At 44.2% G+C, this 20464-nt stretch overlaps 1 protein-coding gene across 1 annotated transcript; it reads left to right on the top strand.

Moving 5' to 3' along the window:
• The first annotated feature begins 19293 nt into the window (after positions 1-19293).
• On the top strand, positions 19294-20259 carry LOC102934226 (olfactory receptor 51G2). The gene has a single exon (XM_007052747.4). The coding sequence runs from the start codon at positions 19324-19326 to the stop codon at positions 20257-20259; it is 936 nt and encodes a 311-aa protein (XP_007052809.4). The 5' UTR covers positions 19294-19323.
• The last annotated feature ends 205 nt before the right edge of the window (positions 20260-20464 follow it).

Here is a 20464-nt window from a genome sequence, read left to right as displayed (position 1 = left end):
TACCCATGCCCATCATCTCGGGGAATGCTGGCCAGTCCACAGGAGGCAGCCCCAAAAGCTCCTCGGTGTCTCGGTCAGCCAGCAGCCCGGGGAACTCTGGCCAGTCCTCAAGCGTCAGCCCTGGCAGCTCCTCTGCAGGCTTCAGAGGAGGCGGGATGCATCTGTCTCCTGTGGTGGCTCCCCCTTAACTGAGCTGTGAAGCCCACCTTTTGTACTTCTTCCTGTCCCACCCTTCTGCTTCAGGCAGGGTGGACGTTGGTCTCCTGGTTCGGCCCACCAGCAGGGGTATTGCCATCCATCCTTGTCACTCTCGGAGGGAGGCCACACCTCATCACTACAGGGGCAAACAGATGGGAAGGTGCTTTCAGAGACACAGGGAAACTAGTCTGGGTCCCAAGAGCTCCTTGGTGTCCCAAAAGAATGTAAGTTGGGCCAGTTCTGTTCTTGTATTTCCAGACCAAAGCCTGTCTAACTTACCTTGTAGTGATAGGTCAGTGTAGACATGTGACAGCTGCCTGCTATCTTAAAACCATTTTTGAAAATGCTTTGTGCTGTTTCCTAATAAAACTGCTAGTTTGAAGGACACTGGGGATGACTGTATAGCTCTAGTCACAAGCACCCGAAGGGAAAAGTGGAACTTGCTTGGTGTCAGGGTTCCTTCCCCACTCTGAACTCTGGGGTACAGGTGTGGGGACCCGCATGAAAGACCCCCTACCAGCTTAGGTTAAAAACTTCCCCAAGGCACAAATCTCTATTTGTCCTTGGACTAGGAATGCTGCCACCACCAAGTGATTTAACAAAGAATCAGGAAAAAGGACCACTTGGAGTTCCTCTTCCCCCAGCAATCCCCCCAAGCCCTTACACCCCCTTTCCTGGGGAGGCTTGAGAATAAACAAGTTGAGCACAGACCAGATTTGGGTTCCTTAGGATGCTAAAAACCCAATCAGATTCTTAAAAAAACAGAACTTTATTAGAAGAACAAAACAAAGATAAAAGAAACACTCTGTAAGATTAGAATGGAAGATAATCTAGGGTCTAAAGTCACCAAAAATATTTGGCTCCTAACTAAATCATTAGACCTATTTTATGTGCAAACCCGAAATGATTAATGATTTCAACCCTTCGTTTTCCTGGACCTGCTCTAAACAATGTTTAATCCAATGGTGGTAGGGTTGTAATTACTTGTCTGTGAGTTCTATGTTTTGCGTAACATGACTAAATTATGCTTTTGGGGGGAGTTTTTGTTGCAACAAAAATATATTTATCACACAAGAATGTACATACTACTAATAAAAATATTAATAAAACATTTTTCTTTGTGGTATCACAGTATTTATAATTAGAGTTTAACCCCCATGGGTGTGTCCTTATAAGACACCAGTGGTGGTTCAGTCTTTGCAAATATCAATCATAAAAAAAGGTGTGTTTCTCAATGAACAATTTAATTGTAACTAACATTTTATATATATAATTTTGATTTGGGACCTTACACTTAGATCAATGGTGAGAAGCTAAAGGATAAAGTCCATAGATGGCTGCAACCTTTAACATAGAGAATGCATTAAAGGAAGTTGGCATAGGAGTTCCCCTAAGTAAAATTTAAAAGGGTATGAACATGTACACTGCAACTTCAAACTTGGAAAGAACTGAAATAACTGGTTAGGACAGAAATAATAAATGCGATACTTAACCGCAAAAGGGCCATGGTAACAAATTGAAGTATATGATCGTAAGTGGATATCATTGATACACTAACAGCAGATCGAGGGACATGATCGTTCCCCTCTATTCAACATTGGTGAGGCCTCATCTGGAGTACTGTGTCCCGTTTTGGGCCCCACACTACAAGAAGGATGTGGAAAAATTGGAAATTGGAAAGAGTCCAGCGGAGGGCAACAAAAATGATTAAGGGACTGGAACACATGATTTATGAGGAGAGGCTGAGGGAAGTGGGATTGTTTAGTCTGCAGAAGAGAAGAATAAGGGGGGATTTGATAGCTGCTTTCAACTACCTAAAAGAGGGTTCCAAAGAGGATGGATCTAGACTGTTCTCAGTGGTAGCAGATGACAGAACAAGGAGTAATGGTCTCAAGTTGCAGTAGGGGAGCTTTAGGTTGGATATTAGGAAAGACTTTTTCACTAGGAGGGCGGTGAAGCACTGGAATGCGTTCCCTAGGGAGGTGGTGGAATCTCCTTCCTTAGATATTTTTAAGGTCAGGCTTGACAAAGCCCTGGCTGGTATGATTTAGCTGGGGATTGGTCCTGCTTTGAGCAGGGGGTTGGACTAGATGGCCTCCTGAGGTCCCTTCCAACCCTGATATTCTATGATTCTATGTATCAAACATAATGGCATCAGCATAACATATTATAAATGTGGCATTGCAGCCTCGGGGAAGTAGGAGAATAGATGTAGTCCTTGGGAGGTGCCAGAGTGATGGCCACTGGTGATGTGGAAGGGGATGATGATGAGGAAGATGGTGGTTAACACTTCAAGTTGTTTTATAAGGGATGGTGTAAGTACATGGATGTGCAGATGTACATTCTGTAGTATCTCTACCTTATTGAGTTGGGGTGTTTGTGACTGTGCTAAATGTATTAATAAACTATATTTGTAAATATAAAAGAGTTCCTATAATGTGCATGTTGCAACTGTGCACATCGGAGTTCCCAACTATATAACCATTTAAATAATATGAGGCCCAATCTTGGGACAAGAATCTGTCAATCCGCAAAGTAATTAACTGGGGATTCTTAAGTAATCAATATAATTAATACATAATCTAAATATCAGGCAACAGAAAGAACCCCTAAAAGGATACGGTTTCTCAGCTATTATCTGTAAACAGGCTTAAAACTTGTCAGAGCAGGAAAACCATAACGAACCAGGTCTACTGTGTGGAAGGGGAAACTGAGGCACACCTCATAGCATTAATTGCTAAATGCTAAAATATGTACATTCTAGAAGACATTAATATCTGCCTTAAGTTAACAATGTTGCACAAAAAAGTATTCTGGCAACCCAGAAAAAGAAACACAGAACTTCGCAATGACACCTGAGGGTGACACTACAATGTTTGTTAACACTTGGAAATTGTATAGCCAAAAGCTAAAGAGAAACTTAGACACACTGCCTCCACATTCATCAGTGACAAACCCTCCAGCAGTAAACTAAGGGGGGAGGTGTGACACAGTGTTGCCTTATATATTAAAAATGTACACACTTGGGCTGAGATTGAGATGGAAATAGGAGACAGGCTTGTTGAAAGTCTCTGGATGAGGATAAAAGGGGTAAAAAACAAGGGTGATATCATGGTGTGGGTCTACTACACACCACCTAACGAGGAAGAAGAGGTGGGTGAGGCTTTTTTGTTTTTAAAAAGTAACAAAAACATCCAAAGCCCAGGGCTTGGTGGTGATGGTGGACTTCAGCTACCCAGACCTCTGTTGGGAAAATAACACAGCAGGGCACAGATTATCAGACAAGTTCTTGGAATGTATTGGAGACATTTTTATTTCAGAAGGTGGGGAAAGTTACTACGGGAGAGGCTATTTTAGAATTTATTTTGACAAATAGGGAGGAACTGGTTGAGAATTTGAAAGTGGAAGGCAGCTTGGGTGAAAGTGATCATGAAATGACAGAGTTCATGATTCTAAGGAATGGTAGGAGGGAGAACAGCAAAATAAACACAATGGATTTCAAGAAGGAAGACTTCAGCAAAGTCAGGGAGTTTGTAGGTAAGATCCCATGGGAAGCAAGTCTGAAAGGAAAAACAATTGAAGACAGCTTGGCAGTTTTTCAAAGAGACATTACTAAGGGCACAAGAGCAAACTATCCCACTGCATAGAAAAGATAGGAAATATGGCAAGAGACCACCCTGGCTTAAGCAGGAGATAGTCAATGATCTTAAAAAGTCCTATAAAAAGTGGAAACTAGGTCTGTCATAAATATAAAGGGAAGGGTAAACCCCTTTAAAATCCCTCCTGGCCAGAGGAAAAATCCTCTCACCTGTAAAGGGTTAAGAAGCTAAAGGTAACCTTGCTGGCACCTGACCAAAATGACCAATGAGGAGACAAGATACTTTCAAAAGCTGGGAGGAGGGAGAGAAACAAAGGGTCTGTAGCTGTCTGTATGCTGCTTTTGCCGGGGATAGACCAGGAATGGAGTCTTAGAACTTTAGTAAGTAATCTAGCTAGGTATGTGTTAGATTATGATTTCTTTAAATGGCTGAGAAAAGAATTGTGCTGAATAGAATGACTATTTCTGTCTGTGTGTCTTTTTTGTAACTTAAGGTTTTGCCTAGAGGGATTCTCTATGTTTTGAATCTAATTACCCTGTAAGGTATCTACCATCCTGATTTTACAGAGGTGATTCCTTTACTTCTATTTACTTCTGTTTCTATTAAAAGTCTTGTAAGAAAACTGAATGCTTTTTCATTGTTCTCAGATCCAAGGGTTTGGGTCTGTGGTCACCTTTGCAAATTGGTGAGGATTTTTACCAAACCTTTCCCAGGAAGTGGGGTGCAAGGGTTGGGAGGATTTTGGGGGGAAAGATGTGTCCAAACTACATATCCCAGTAAACCCAGTTAGAGTTTGGTGGTGGCAGTGGATACTCTAAGGACAAAAGGATAAAATTAATTTGTACCTTGGGGAAGTTTTAACCTAAGCTGGTAAAAGTAAGCTTAGGAGGTTTTCATGCAGGTCCCCACATCTGTACCCTAGAGTTCAGAGTGGGGGATGAACCCTGACAAGGTCAAATTACAAAGGATGAATATTGTTAGAGGGCTTTCCCTTTACCCTCTCCTCTGGTTCTTGGCACAAACAGAAACCTGAAGACCAGAAGTACACAGTGCAAACAATGCAATGTTTATTGGGTTTAGTTTCGAAGCAAGTATATTCCGAAATCCTTCACACCAATTGGGTTTATCACTATTTGCCAATAGAGTCTGTTCCGCAGTGTTCCCTTCCCAGCTCTGACTCCACAGAGCCTTGTCTGTGTCTCTGGTCCATGTTTCCATTTCCCCCCACCTTAGCAAACATGATTCCAATTTCCCTTCCCCCCACTTCCTGTTTGGTCCCAGTTTATATAGTAATATTCTCAGCTATACCTTAGCCAATCATTTTACTGACATTTAACTAACCAATCCTAACATATTGTAACATAATTCCCCAACCAATTATATCCCACTACCCTAATTAACTTACACCTAACATTAATTATACAGCAGACAGAAACAATTAGAGAAACAGATTAACAAGAGAAAAGTGGGGGCCATAAAGAAAATATAATATAGAAATGAGGATTTCAAAACCACAACCATTGATAAGTGATTTCTTGCCAGACTGGATGCTATCAAACTAAGTTTTCTTTAACCCTCTTAAGAGCGGTTTCTTTATCTGGTGGTGATGGGCACTATCAGGACAGGATCATCTTCCTAACAGCCCGATACCACCTTATTTCAGTATGACTGGTTAGGAATGAGGATGTGACCGTTTGCTTTCCAGTTTATGGCTGCCTCTGTTGCTTAGCCAAAGGCCTTAGCCTAAGAACAAGGCCTCAGACTCTCCTAGTGAGAGAAGGCCTGTACACAAGTGGACTGTGATTTTGATTCTTTGTTTTTATACCCCTGTAACTAGCTAAGTGATAAAAATACACCTAAGTACTTAAAGTATAGGCCTTTACAGGCAGGCCTGAATATCTATATTCTAATATAAAGAAATACTAGAAGTATGCAGGGACAAAATTAGAAAGGCCAAGGCACAAAACGAGATCAAACTTGCTAGAAACATAAAGGGTAACAAGAAAACATTCTACAAATACATTAGAAGCAAGAGGAAGGCCAAGGACAGAGTAAGCCTGTTACTCAATGAGGGGGGGAAAGACAACAGAAAATGTGGAAATGGCAGAGGTTCTTAATGACTTGTTTCAGTTTTCACCAAGAAGTTTAATCGCAAATGGATATTTAACATAGTGAATGCCAGTGAAAATGAGGAAGGATCAGAGTCTAAAATAGGGAAAGAAGAAGTTACAGATTACTTGGACAAGTTAGATCTCCTCCTAAAGTCGCCGGGGCCTGATGAAATGCATCCTATGATACTCAAGGAGCTGACTGAGGAAATATCTGAGCCATTAGCAATTATCTTTGACAAATCGCAGAAGACTGGACAAGGACAAAAATAATGCCAATCTATAAAAAGGGAAACAAGGACAACCCAGGGAATTACAGACCAGACAGCTTAACTTCTGTACATGGAAAGATAATGGAGAAAATAATTAAGAAATCAATTTGCAAACATCTAGAAGAAAATAAGGTGATAAGTAATAGTCAGCATGGATTTGTCAAAAACAAATCATGCTATCTGGTTGGTTTGACTTTCTTTCAAAGGGTAAAATGCCTTGTGGATAGGGGGGATAGATGTGGTATATCTTGACTTTAGTAAGGCTTTTGATACTGTCTCACATGACCAATGGTGGACTGTCAATTCGTTCCCTTAGAATCATAGAATATCAGGGTTGGAAGGGACCTCAGGAGGTCATCTAGTCCAACCCCCTGCTCAAAGCAGGACCAATCCCCAATCAAATCATCCCAGCCAAGGCTTTGTCAAGCCTGACCTTAAAAACTTCCAAGGAAGGAGATTCTACCACCTCCCTAGGTAACGCATTCCAGTGTTTCACCACCCTCCTAGTGAAAAAGTTTTTCCTACTATCCAACCTAAACCTCCCCCACTGCAACTTGAGACCATTACTCCTTGTCCTGTCCTCTTCTACCACTGAGAATAGTCTAGAACCATCCTCTCTGGAACCACCTCTCAGGTAGTTGAAAGCAGCGATCAAATCCCCCCTCATTCTTCTCTTCTGCAGACTAAACAATCCCACTTGCCTCAGCCTCTCCTCATAAGTCATGTGTTCCAGACCCCTAATCATTTTTGTTGCCCTTCGCTGGACTCTCTCCCATTTATCCACATCCTTCTTGTAGTGTGGGGCCCAAAACTGGACACAGTACTCAAGATGAGGCCTCACCAATGTCGAATAGAGGGGAAGGATCACGTCCCTCAATCTGCTCGCTATGCCCCTACTTATACATCCCAAAATGCCATTGGCCTTCTTGGCAACAAGGGCACACTGCTGACTCATATCCAGCTTCTCGTCCACTGTAACCCCTAGGTCCTTTTCCGCAGAACTGCTGCCTAGCCATTCGGTCCCTAGTCTCTAGCTGTGCATTGGGTTCTTCCGTCCTAAGTGCAGGACCCTGCACTTATCCTTATTGAACCTCAGATTTCTTTTGGCCCAATCCTCCAATTTGTCTAGGTTCCTCTGTATCCTATCCCTGCCCTCCAGCGTATCTACCACTTCTCCCAGTTTAGTATCATCTGCAAATTTGCTGAGTGCAATCCACACCATCCTCCAGATCATTTATGAAGATATTGAACAAAACCAGCCCCAGGACAGACCCCTAGGGCACTCCACTTGACACCGGCTGCCAACTAGACATGGAGCCATTGATCACTACCCGTTGAGCCTGACGATCTAGCCAACTTTCTACCCACCTTATAGTGCATTCATCCAGCCCATACTTCTTTAACTTGCTGACAAGAATACTGTGGGAGACCGTGTCAAAAGCTTTGCTAAAGTCAAGAAACAATACATCCACTGCTTTCCCTTCATCCACAGAACCAGTAATCTCATCACAGAAGGCGATTAGATTAGTCAGGCATGACCTTCCCTTGGTGAATCCATGCTGACTGTTCCTGATCACTTTCCTCTCCTCTAAGTGCTTCAGCATTGATTCCTTGAGGACCTGCTCCATGATTTTTCCAGGGACTGAGGTGAGGCTGACTGGCCTGTAGTTCCCCGGATCCTCCTCCTTCCCTTTTTTAAAGATTGGCACTACATTAGCCTTTTTTCCAGTCATCTGGGACTTCCCCCATTCACCACGAGTTTTCAAAGATAATGGCCAATGGCTCTGCAATCACATCCGCCAATTCCTTTAGCACTCTCGGGTGCAACTCGTCCGGCCCCATGGACTTGTGCACGTCCAGCTTTTCTAAATAGTCCCTAACCACCTCTTTCTCCACAGAGGGTTGGCCATCTACTCCCCATCTTGTGATGCCCAGTGCAGCAGTCTGGGAGCTGTCCTTGTTAGCGAAGACAGAGGCAAAAAAAGCATTGAGCACATTAGCTTTTTCCACATCCTCTGTCACTAGGTTGCCTCCCTCATTCAGTAAGGGGCCCACACTTTCCTTGGCTTTCTTCTTGTTGCCAACATACCTGAAGAAACCCTTCTTGTTACTCTTGACATCTCTTGCTAGCTGCAGCTCCAGGTGCTATTTGGCCCTCCTGATTTCATTCCTACATGCCCGAGCAATATTTTTATACTCTTCCCTGGTCATATGTCCAACCTTCCACTTCTTGTAAGCTTCTTTTTTATGTTTAAGATCCGCTAGGATTTCACCATTAAGCCAAGCTGGTCGCCTGCCATATTTACTATTCTTTCGTCTCATCGGGATGGTTTGTCCCTGTAACCTCAACAGGGATTCCTTGAAATACAGCCAGTTCTCCTGGACTCCTTTCCCCTTCATGTTAGTCCCCCAGGGGATCCTACCCATCCGCTCCCTGAGGGAGTCGAAGTCAGCTTTCCTGAAGTCCAGGGTCCATATCCTGCTGCTTACCTTTCTTCCCTGCGTCAGGATCCTGAATGCAACCAACTCATGGTCACTGCCTCCCAGATTCCCGTCCACTTTTGCTTCCCCCACTAATTCTTCCCTGTTTGTGAGCAGCAGGTCAAGAAAAGCTCCCCCCCCAGTTGGCTCGTCTAGCACTTGCACCAGGAAATTGTCCCCTACGCTTTCCAAAAACTTCCTGGATTGTCTATGCACCGCTGTATTGCTCTCCCAGCAAATATCAGGAAAATTAAAGTCACCCATGAGAACCAGGGCATGCGATCTAGTAGCTTCTGCGAGTTGCCGGAAGAAAGCCTCATCCACCTCATCCCCCTGGTCCGGTGGTCTATAGCAGACTCCCACCACTACATCACTCTTGTTGCTCACACTTCTAAACTTAATCCAGAGACTCTCAGGTTTTTCTGCAGTTTCGTACCGGAGCTCTGAGCAGTCATACTGCTCCCTTACATACAGTGCTACTCCACCACCTTTTCTGCCCTGCCTGTCCTTCCTGAACAGTTTATAACCATCCATGACAGTACTCCAGTCATGTGAGTTATCCCACCAAGTCTGTTATTCCAATCACATCATAATTCCTTGACATCACCAGGACCTCTAGTTCTCCCTGCTTGTTTCCAAGGCTTTGTGCATTTGTATATAAGCACTTGAGATAACCTGCTGATCGCCCCTCCTTCTCAGTATGAGGCAGGAGCCCGCCCCTCACAGACGTTCCTGCCTGTGTTTCCTCCCGGTATCCCGCTTTCCCACTTACCTCAGGGCTTTGGTCTCCTTCCCCCGGTGAACCTAGTTTAAAGCCCTCCTCACTAGGTTAGCCAGCCTGCTCGCAAAGATGCTCTTCCCTCTCTTCGTAAGATGGAGCCCATCTCTGCCCAGCACTCCTCCTTCATGGAACACCATCCCATGGTCAAAGAATCCAAAGCCTTCTCTCCGACACCTGCGTAGCCATTCGTTGACTTCCACGATCCGACGGTCCCTGCCCCGTCCTTTTCCTTCCACGGGGAGGATGGACGAGAAAACCACTTGCGCCTCAAACTCCTTTATCCTTCTTCCCAGAGCCACGTAGTCCGCAGTGATCCGCTCAAGGTCATTCTTGGCAGTATCATTGGTGCCCACGTGGAGAAGCAGGAAGGGGTAGCGATCCGAGGGCTTGATGAGTCTCGGCAGTCTCTCCGTCACATCGCGAATCTTAGCCCCTGGCAAGCAGCAGACTTCTTGGTTTTCCCGGTCAGGGCGGCAGATAGATGACTCAGTCCCCCGGAGGAGAGAGTCCCCAACCACCACCACCCGCCTCCTTCTCTTGGGAGTGGTGGTCGTGGAACCCCCCATCTCAGGACAGTGCATCTCATGCCTTCCAACCAGCGGAGTCTCCTTCTGCTCCCTTCCCTCAGATGTATCATCTGGTCCACTCTCCGCATTAGTACCTGTGGAGAGAACATGAAAGCGGTTAGTTACCTGTGTCTGCGTTGCTGAAACCCGGACATCCCCCCTTCTTCTGCTGGAGGTCACATGTTGCCAAGCCTCTTCACTGGCCTCTCGGCTCCGCTGTGAAACCTTCCTTTTCCTAATTTTAATATTTGAGCATTATGCAACGAAATACTTATCTTTCCTAACTGGGGAGATTTAGATACATCCTTTGCATATTGCTTTATTCTTTCAATTTTGTCAACCAATTCCTCCCGTTGTTCCCAATGTATCGCTAGATTCAAAGACTAGTCCACATCTTTTGGTTCCCAGACAATTTCTTTTTTTTAAAAATAAGGGTGCCTGATTAAGAGTTCCTTCAATAATAATCTCCATTACATTTGCATGATTCAGTTGGACCTTTTTCTGTCCTATTTCCCCAAAATATATATTTTTCAATGGTGACCCACAGAAATACACCCATTGCCTAAAATCAAACACTTTTGTGCCATTAAGGGCTAAATATTGTATAATATGTTGTCCACTTGAATGGTTTAGATGATATCCCTCTAGGGACCAACTTATCTGTAGGCACACCCATTTATTTTGCCTCACTCCACACAATGTTCTGTCAATTCCATCAATGTATGGCCCCCGTCTTCCTGGATCAAATGTGTTCCACTTATTTTTGCTTGCCATAATTCTCCGTTAATCTTTGGCAGCACCCAGGTCATTGCAACTCTTTTCTTTTTTCCCCAATATTATGTAATAGCATTCTGCCCTTCCAATCCCCTTTGAGAGTGGTTTGATTAAAATTAAGTCCAAGGTGTTTCTTCCACCCTATAATTCAATGTTTCCGTATATGGGAGTCTTTAAACCACTCAAAGGGCCACTGCCCTTACTCAGTAGATTGACCATCCTTTCTATATACTGTATCCCATAAGTTTGCATCTGTAAACATTGTATTGCTAATGCAGTCTTATTAATTTCTGACACTCAAACTCACATTTAGAGATATTTCCAAGGCTTGTGCTTTTTTAATTGGAGCACTATATTCCTTATTCCTTTCTCTGATCATGTGCCAAAAGTTTGTATTACATGCATCTGTATGCCTCCCAAAATCTCACTCAAGGTTGATTTTTCCCTCGTAATGTCTCAATATTAAACTAATTCAATACCCCGACCCCACTACCAATGCCACCCACAATATATTCTCCTACACCTTTTTTTACATCTTTTAGCTCCATCTCCCCATTGTTGCTGTCATGTTAACAGTGAAAGTAACTCATGTTGAGTTGCAATCCCTCCAGCCAGATCGTTTGGTCAACAATAATGCATCCCCCCCATTAAGTATTCTGGAGCAACTCAATTTTGCCATTATGGAAGGATTCACCATAATGTCATATAGTCATAATTTAAGATACATCGACTCATTCCATCTCACATGACAATAGTCAGCTCTTGTTCACGAGTCACATCTAGAGTGGTTACTTTAAAGCAAAGTTCAATTCAGAGTATTCAGGTCCCCTGGTTTTAAATAGTCCCATGTCAATTTTTTTTTTTACCATTTTCCCACCATATTTCAAATTTCATGTCAAAAGGTTTCCCCTCACACCTGGTTTTGTTTGGTCCCATTTTCCCACATTATGTTCCACAGATAGTCCAAAAAATTTTCTTTAGCACATCTGGCACGTAAATATCTAGTGATGCCAGCTACTACAGTGTCATGCAAATGCCTGTTCTCACTTTCAGGTGCACTGTAATTAAGAAATGGGCAGAATTATCACCCATAAATATAAACAAACTTGTTTCTATTAGCAACTGGCTGAACAAGAAGTAGGACTGAGTGGACTTGTAGACTGTAAAGTTTTACATTGTTTTGTTTGAATGCAGTTATGTAACCAAAAAAACTACATCTGTAAGTTGCACTTTCATGATAAAGAAATTGCATTACAGTACTTATGTGAGGTGAACTGAAAAATAATATTTCTTCTGTTTACAAATATTTGCACTGTAGAAATAATAGAAAATACAAAGGCAACAGGTTTAAAACAAATAAAAGGAAGTATTTCTTCACACAATGCACAGTCAACCTGTGGAACTCCTTGCCAGAGGATGTTGTGAAGGCCAAGACTAAAAGAGTGTTCAAAAAATAACTAGATAAATTCATGGAGGATAGGTCAATTAATGGCTATTAGCCAGGATGGGCAGGAATGGTGTCCCTAGCCTCTGTTTGCCAGAAGCTGGGAAGAGTGACAGGGGATGGATCAGTTGACGATTACCTGTTCTGTTCATTCCCTTCCCTCTGGGACACCTGGCACTGGCCACTGTTGGAAGATAGGATACTGGGCTAGATGGACCTTTGGTCTGACCCAGTAGGGCCATTCTTATGTTCTTAAATCAGCCTCTGTACCAGACAACTGGCAAATAGCTAATGTGATGCTGATTTTTTTTGGAAAAGGCTCCAGAGGTGATCCCAGCAATTACAGGCCAGTAATCCTAGCTTCAGTACCAAACAAATTTGGTTGAAACTGTTGTAAGAAACATACTTAGACACATGCATGAACACAATTTATGGTGGAAGAGCCAGCATGGTTTTTGCAAAGGGAAATCTTGCTTCACCAATTTATTAGAATTCTTTGAGAGGATCAACAAAATGTGGGCAAGGCTGATCCAGAGGATATAGTGTACTTGGACTTTCAGAAAGCCTTTGACAAGTTCCCTCACCAAAGCCTCTTAAGAAAGTAAGCAGTCATGGGATAAGAAGGCAGGTTCTCTCCTGGATCAGTCATGGCTTAAAAAAGATACAAAAAAAAGGGTAGGAATAAATGGTCAATTTTCAGAAGGGAGAGAGGTAACTAGTGGTGTTCCACAGGGATGTGTACTGAGACCAGGGTTGTTCCACATATTTATAAATTATCTGGAAAAAGGAGATAAGCAGGGAGGTGTCAAAAATAGCAGACAAGACAAAATAACTCAATATACTTAAGTCCAAAGCAGATTGCAAAGAGTTACAAATGGATCTCCCAAAACTTGGTGACTGGGCAACAAAATGGCAGATAATTTAATGTGGATAAATGCAAAGAAATGCACATTGGAAAAACATAATCCCAACTGTACATACAGAATGATGGGATCTAAATTAGCTGTTACCACTCAAGAAAGAGATCTTGGAGTCATTGTGGATAGTTCTCTGAAAACATCCGCTCAATGTGCAGTGGTAGTCAAAAAAAAATCTAACAGAATGTTGGGAACCATAGGTGGTGGACTGTAGCGATCAAAAAGAAAAGGAGTACTTATGGCACCTTAGAGACTAAACAATTTATTTGAGCATAAGCTTTTGTGAGCAACAGCTCACTTCACAGTGCCTCCTGCTGGTCAGCCTGGGAATTAGCTCTCCAGCCTCTGGAGTGCCCTCTGAAGGCCAGTGTCCCAGTTGCTTTAGGCTCCCATGTCCCTCCCAGACCCAACTGCCCCTCTACATCAGGTCTCTGTCCCCTGTAGTAACCCCCCAGTTTGAGTCTCTCCTCCCTAGGGAATCCCCACCATTCCTCACCAGCTACTGCCAGTCCTCATCTAGCCCCAACACACTGGGGCAGACTTCAGTCTGTACCACTCTTCATTGGTAAGGAGGGTTTGGACCTGCTGCCTTCGCCTAACTTTAGGCTGCCCCTCTTCAACCCCAGTACCTGCTTTAGGCCTTCAGCAACACCTGCAGGCTGAGGGGTTTTCCAGCCTGAAGCTTCCCAGCTCCTCTGGCCTTTCCCCAACCCTGCTTCACTCTAGGAACCCTGATGAGCTCCCAAGCAGCCAGGCCCATCTCTTCACAGCTAGAGAGAGACTCCCTGAGTGCCTGGCTCACAGCCTTTTATAAGGCTAGCTGTGGCCTGATTGGGGTGTGGCCCCATCTGTGGCTGCCTTCCCCATCAGCCTAGCCTTTGGCTCACAGATCCAGCCCTCTCCCAGGACTGGCTGTAACCCTTTCAGGCCTGGAGCAGGTGACTACCCTGCTACATGGACATAATAGGTCAGGACAGGATAAGCCTCTCCTGGCACAGCTGCAGCTGCCAGATGCCAGTTGCAGGGTTTGCCCAGGAAATTTTTTGCTTATTATTATGTGCCATTCAGTTTCCAGGGTGACTGAGGAGGCAGTATGTTTTACTCAGCTGCCTGGGTTCATCAGTAATCTCCCTGGACTCCACAGAGATTACTGATGAAACCAGGAAGCTGAGTAACACATACCGCGGTGACAAGTTGTCAATCCTGGGGTGCAGTCTGTGAGTGGGTGCAACCACTGTGCCCCTTAACCCTCCATCTGGGCTGGCCAACCTTACACTGCTTTATTGGTGACAGAGCTACCTCTTCAAGCAATGTTATCACCCAACACAACATCAGGTGGAGCAGCAAACCTAGATGAGCTGCCTGAGTGCTTTACCTAAGCCACTCAAAGACAGGCAGGAGAAAACAGCCAATTTCCCAGCTCCTCTGCCTTTCACCCTTGCTGAAGTGTAAACTGATAATTATACCGTCTTGCACTGAAAAGGTGTTCATACAGTATAAGCCATTAATATAGGTCATGTTCCCCTCAATGTGGGGAAAATATGCAACAGCCTTTGCACAAACAGCTGAGATTTTCCCAGATGTGTCATTCAAAACATGCTAGTAAGATAAAGCATAAAACAAGTTTATTAACTACAAAAAGATGGATATATTATAAGTGATTATAAGTGATAGCAAACAAATAAAAGCAGATCACCTAGCAAATAAACAAAAATGCAAATTACGCCTAACATACTAGATAGATTGGATGTGAATTAGCAATTTCCCACCCTGACTGATGATACAGGCAGTCCACCAAATTCCATATGTAGGTTAGAAATCCCTTTAGCCTAGAACCAGCACTTCCCACAGTTCAATCTTTGTTCCTCAGCTGTTTTTCAGCTGTTCCCTGTGTGGGGAGTGAGTCAAAAGATGATGTAACATCCCATCTTACATAGTGGAAAAATAAAGGTAGAAAAATGGAGTTTAATGGAGGAAAATGGAGTTTAATGTGATATGGTCTGGTCTCAGGCCCTTGCATGCCCTGCTGAGTCAAAGCAGCCATTTTCCATAGGCTGTCCGGAGCATTCTCAAGAAGACTCACCAGGAGGGGGATCAGCTTCTCCTAGGGTCTATTGTTTCCCCTAATGTCCCATTACTCTAAATAGGCCTTTCACAACAGGAAAGCACTTCTTCTATTGGAATGATTTGAAACAAATGTCCATGTCTGGAGCTTATGGAATCGCCCTTCCCTGCCTGCACCATGGGATTGTAATGCAGGAAAAGGGGATGCTGAGGAGAAAATAGTCTATTCATTATTATTATTATTATTTTATTTATTATTAGATCACAGCTCTGACAGCTTCATCATTATCACGAGGCTGCCACTGAGGTAGCCATGTGTGTAATCAGAACCACAGGAACAGTGATGACAAACCCGGATTCCAGTAATAGAGCCTGCTGCAGGGCTGGGGCTGCAGTCCATTTGGGAAGCATCACCATGCATCCCCTGTGATTTGGCCTCCTGAAGTCTGCCATTGGCTCTCACGGAGGTTAAAGCTGGTGCACTCTAAGCCAAGCAGCTGAGGTTCCCTGATGGCCAAGTGACCCCCAAGGGAATGTGCAAACATGCTTCATAAAGACACCTGCCTCCCTATCTGAAGAGATACTGCCTGCTGCCAGTGCTACCTCTCCGATGGCTCCTTGTCCTTTACCGTGAAGAACTCTGGTGTCAGCAACTCCCCTTCTAGCAGGAACTGGGTACGTTGGCAGGTTTCACTGTCTTTAAAATGTGAAGTGAAGGGGAAAGGCTGGAAGCTGTTTACATGTGTCAATGTTCTGTGCAGCAGCAGAGGACTCAGCTGGGCTGTCGGGGTGACTCCATGACAGGGACTGGAGAGCAGGCAGCGCTAGGTAGCTTGGGAACCCCTCCCCTATATGTGTCTATGCTGCACACTGGGCTATTTAAGATACACAGAGACTCAAAATGGTCTCAGAGTGTTAAAACTCTGATGCCCTGGGTCCAGATTTCTCAGTGGGTCCCATTTCTGGAGGTCCGGTGTGCTCTGGGCCCAATTCTGCCAGGGGCTGATCGAGAGGAGCCCCTATGGAATATCAGTGATTAGTTTGCAAATCACCTCAGATATATTTGCTTCTGGAAATTTAATCAGCAAATGCATTTTCAAAGATTTTATTCTCTGGGTCTATTGTGAACACAGGAATTCAGAGCCGCATTGGTCTGTGGTAACATGTCTGCTACGGCATATTTCTGTTTCCTGACTGGCTGAGGCTCTAGAATCTCTGTCCTGTAGATTCTCTTCAGAGTTACAGGGCTACTGGCATCTCTAACCCATCTCTGGCCTCATACCCTGCCCTCTCATGGGGTGGAATCCCGCGATCCTCCCACCCTCAGGCTGGGCCCTGGGCTACAACACACTGCAGGTTGACTGTGCCTGTCCAGCAGGTCCGAGTGGGTTTGGCACCTGTGGTTCTTCCCTCTAGGAGTCTCAGAGTAGCGATGAGACACGTGATCTACCAGCCTTTTTGCATCAAAATACTCTTGTATCCGAACAGTAGGAATAAAGCGTAACATAGGAAAATAAGATGGTTTTTCAAACAGCAGTTTGTACATTGAACTCCAAACCCTCCCACTCTGACAGGGACCAGGCAGGCCGAGGGCCTTCAGACTTCCCCAGCGCTGTCTGTGCCTGTCAGTCTGAAGAGCTTCTCAGCAGCAGCTGCCCCACCTCTGGACAGACTCCCAGTGCTGGCAAAACAAGCTGTGGAATGTGCCTGGAGCCCAGAAATAGGCTCTTCCTAAATTGCAACTCCCGTGTTGTCTCTCAACCTCCCTGAAGTGCTGACTGAGAGATGGCTTTTCTTGAGCTGTTGCTTCTCTTCCTGCTTGTTTTCCAGCAGCCTTCTATGAAACGAAGAAGAGACATACTGGTTTAACCCAATATAGCCATGACATAAACATTCCAATAGTTAATCAAATACAGCCATACATCAAACATCCCAATAATTGGGTTTAACATATACATATCATTATGGCAGCTCAGCTGCACATCTATCCCAGTGCTATTCCCGGGTGCTGCAGATTTTATGAATATAGGACTTAGGCAGTGAGAGAGAAAGAGAGAGAGAGAGAGAGGAATAGGCTACATTCATATGTGAAATGAAGTTCCGTTTCCATGAATACTCATGCATTTTACATGAAATCCACTTCCTGCAAACTCACATCACATCTGAATAACAGGTGCTGGGGTTACTATGTACTAGAGAGTAAGAATTCAGGGAATGAATATTTCCTATACTGATCCCAATGCCTGTTACCACTCCGGAGACAGACTACAGGCTGACAGAACAGAACCTGAGGAGACCCAGTCAGCTATTAACCCAGGGACAGAGGAGCTACTAGACTTCTGTTTGCTGACAAGTGACTGAATGAGGGGTGAGATGCTGCGATCTTTTCAGGTTGTGATGAAATCCAGATGACAGATGCTAGATTTCATGCCCCACTCTAACCTGAGAACTCATCTCTGAAAGAAGGTCAGAGGGGAAAGAATGGGTTGACATGTGTGTACTAAAGTACAGATGTGTAAATATTACAAGCCAAAACTTTTCAGGGTAATACAAATATTACAAACCAAACATTCATGACATGCCTGTATATCGAAAGCCAGCAGCAGAGTTGTTGGAATCTCTACAGGAAAGAGCAGTGGTAATTTTACTGCTTAACGGCTTTTGCTTTAGAAAGTATTTCAGAAGTGCTCCACATACTGTTTGCAATGGGATTGTGCTATTAACTCTTTGTTCAGTGAACAGTTGGATGATACTCTCTCCTGGTAACTGACCAGTAGCTGTTTCTAACACTTTCATTCAGGGTCATGAATACAATCCATCTGCAATACCTGTGCAAGATTTTCCAAAAAGTCCTGAGAGAACAGAACTGCTGGCCTGTGTTTTAGAAAAGAGTGAAGCTGAAGTACAGGAAAGGGGAGTATTATAGTGGTTGTATGTAATTTATAGCCATTACTTCTTACACATGCATGGCTGAAGTAACTTGCACACTCAAATTGATATTACTGCAAACATAGTGTTTGCATATTCTCCCGTTTTTTACATCAACCCCACCCAGCTGAAATAACCATCTGTTGTCAGCTTGTACCTTGCCAGATATCAACAGACCCTCGCACGGGGAGAGGATGCAGGTCCTGTGAGGATGAAGAGAAGCCTGTAGGATGATCAGACTCTCTGGATTTACTGGCTAGGCAAAGCACTTCCCCTTCTCTTGGAGGGGGTCAGAGTGTATCACTGGGAGCATTTCTTAAGGGAAAGTTAATGGAGCCTGGTTCTGATCGAATTTACACATGTAAATCTGGAGTGATGCATTTGAAGTTACTGTTACTGAATTAAGAACCTGGTCCTAAGAATGTATTGCATGTACTGCAAAGAGGCAGTGGCATAATTTGAACTCTCAGGAGTGGAGGGAAATAAAAAAGTATATACAATGAGGCAATGAAACACATTTATAAATGGCTTCAATGCAGGACAGAATAGCACAATTAATTTTTTCACCATGCACTTGTCATGTGTTTACACACAAGTCACGATACAATGGGCCACCCTCAGAAGTGGAGGGCCAGAAAGAGGGTCTGTGGGAAGGTCACAATTGTAAAATCACACAGTGCTGAAGTAAGCTGCAGAACTCCCAGCCACAAGATATCAAGGGGGCCAAGAGTTTAGCAGGATTCAAAGAGGGACTGGATGTTTATATGGGTAACCAGAAAATCCAAATATAGTAGTGAGATTGTTTTAAAAAGTCTTGGAAGTGCTTTAAACCTTCCTGATTTACACAGCAAAATATGTCTAATTATTGGGTGTTGGGGAAATTTTCCTGGGGAGCACATTATCTCATAGCACCCTATTGAATGGCTTTTCCCACCTTCCTCCGAAACATCTGGAACTGGACACTGGATAGTGCACTAGATATACTGCAGATCTGATCTAGTCTGGCAGTCCTATCTTCCTATCAATTGTGTAAGTCCAAGACTATGTTTTTGCTGATCTTCCTTGAGTTTCTGGGAGTCTCTAGACTTGCACTCAGAGCAGAAAGATGTCTAGATAACTATTATCTAGTCTCCTGTTCTTTTTCCTCTCAGGAAGGAAAGCTCAATACTCCTCGGACCTGCCCAGTACATTATGTCAGCTGTCAATGACACCAAATTCAGCTCAGCAGTGTTCCTTCTCAGCGGGATACCTGGGCAGGAAGATGTCCATCTCTGGATCTCTATCCCCTTCTGCTTAATGTATGTTGTTTCCATAGTAGGAAATTCAGTCATTCTTTTCATTATAAAAACAGATCCAGCCCTCCATGAGCCCATGTACATTTTCCTTTCCATGTTGGCCGTCACAGACCTTGGCTTATCAATAGCCACCATACCGACGATACTGGGCATATACTTGTTTAACTCTAGGGAGATCAGCCTCAATGCTTGTTTCACCCAGCTGTTCTTCATCCACTTTTTTCAATGTACTGAATCCTCTGTGCTCTTGTTGATGGCCTTGGACCGCTTCATTGCAATTCGTGACCCGCTGAGATATGGCTCTATCTTAACCCCACCGAGAATAGCCAAGATGGGACTGTTGTGTGTGCTAAGAGGGTTGGCTGTAGTAATCCCACTCCCCCTTCTCCTGAAACGGTTCCGATACTGTCAAACCAATGTCCTCTCCCATTCCCACTGCCTGCACCACGACATCATGAAGATGGCTTGTTCGGATATCACGGTCAACAGCATCTATGGCTTGTCTGCTAAGATCTTAACTATGGGGTTGGACTCACTGCTCATTTTCCTCTCTTATGTGATGATCCTCAAAACAGTGCTGAGAATCGCTTCCCACGCAGAGTGCATCAGGGCCTTGAACACCTGCATCTCCCACCTGTGTGCCGTCCTGCTCTTCTACACACCAGAGATCGGTGTGTCTCTATTATACAGATTCGGGAAGGGATCTTCTCCCTTACTTCAAATTCTCTTGGGCTACATCTCCCTGCTGATCCCGCCCCTGATGAACCCAATAGTTTACAGCGTGAAATGCAAACACCTTCATGTGAGGATAATCAGGGCATTCTTCAAGTGAAGGGTCAGTTCATCACCTGGCTCCACCGCTGGTGACATGAGAGATGAAAAACATAGGCCACAGCCAGGGCCACATATTGCATCCTGGATCCTTACATCTGAGACAACATGAGCTACTGATCTCTACTCTGTAGAGAAAGGATCCAACTGGTTCTAAGACCTGGAGCTGTGGGAGAGGGCCTGATGAGGGAGGGCAGGGTACTGGG

This window comes from Chelonia mydas, chromosome 1 (genome assembly GCF_015237465.2).
Source record: "Chelonia mydas isolate rCheMyd1 chromosome 1, rCheMyd1.pri.v2, whole genome shotgun sequence".
Lineage (NCBI taxonomy): Eukaryota > Metazoa > Chordata > Testudines > Cheloniidae > Chelonia > Chelonia mydas.
The sequence above is the reverse complement of the archived record's forward strand: the minus strand, read 5'-3'. Positions and strand labels throughout refer to the sequence as shown.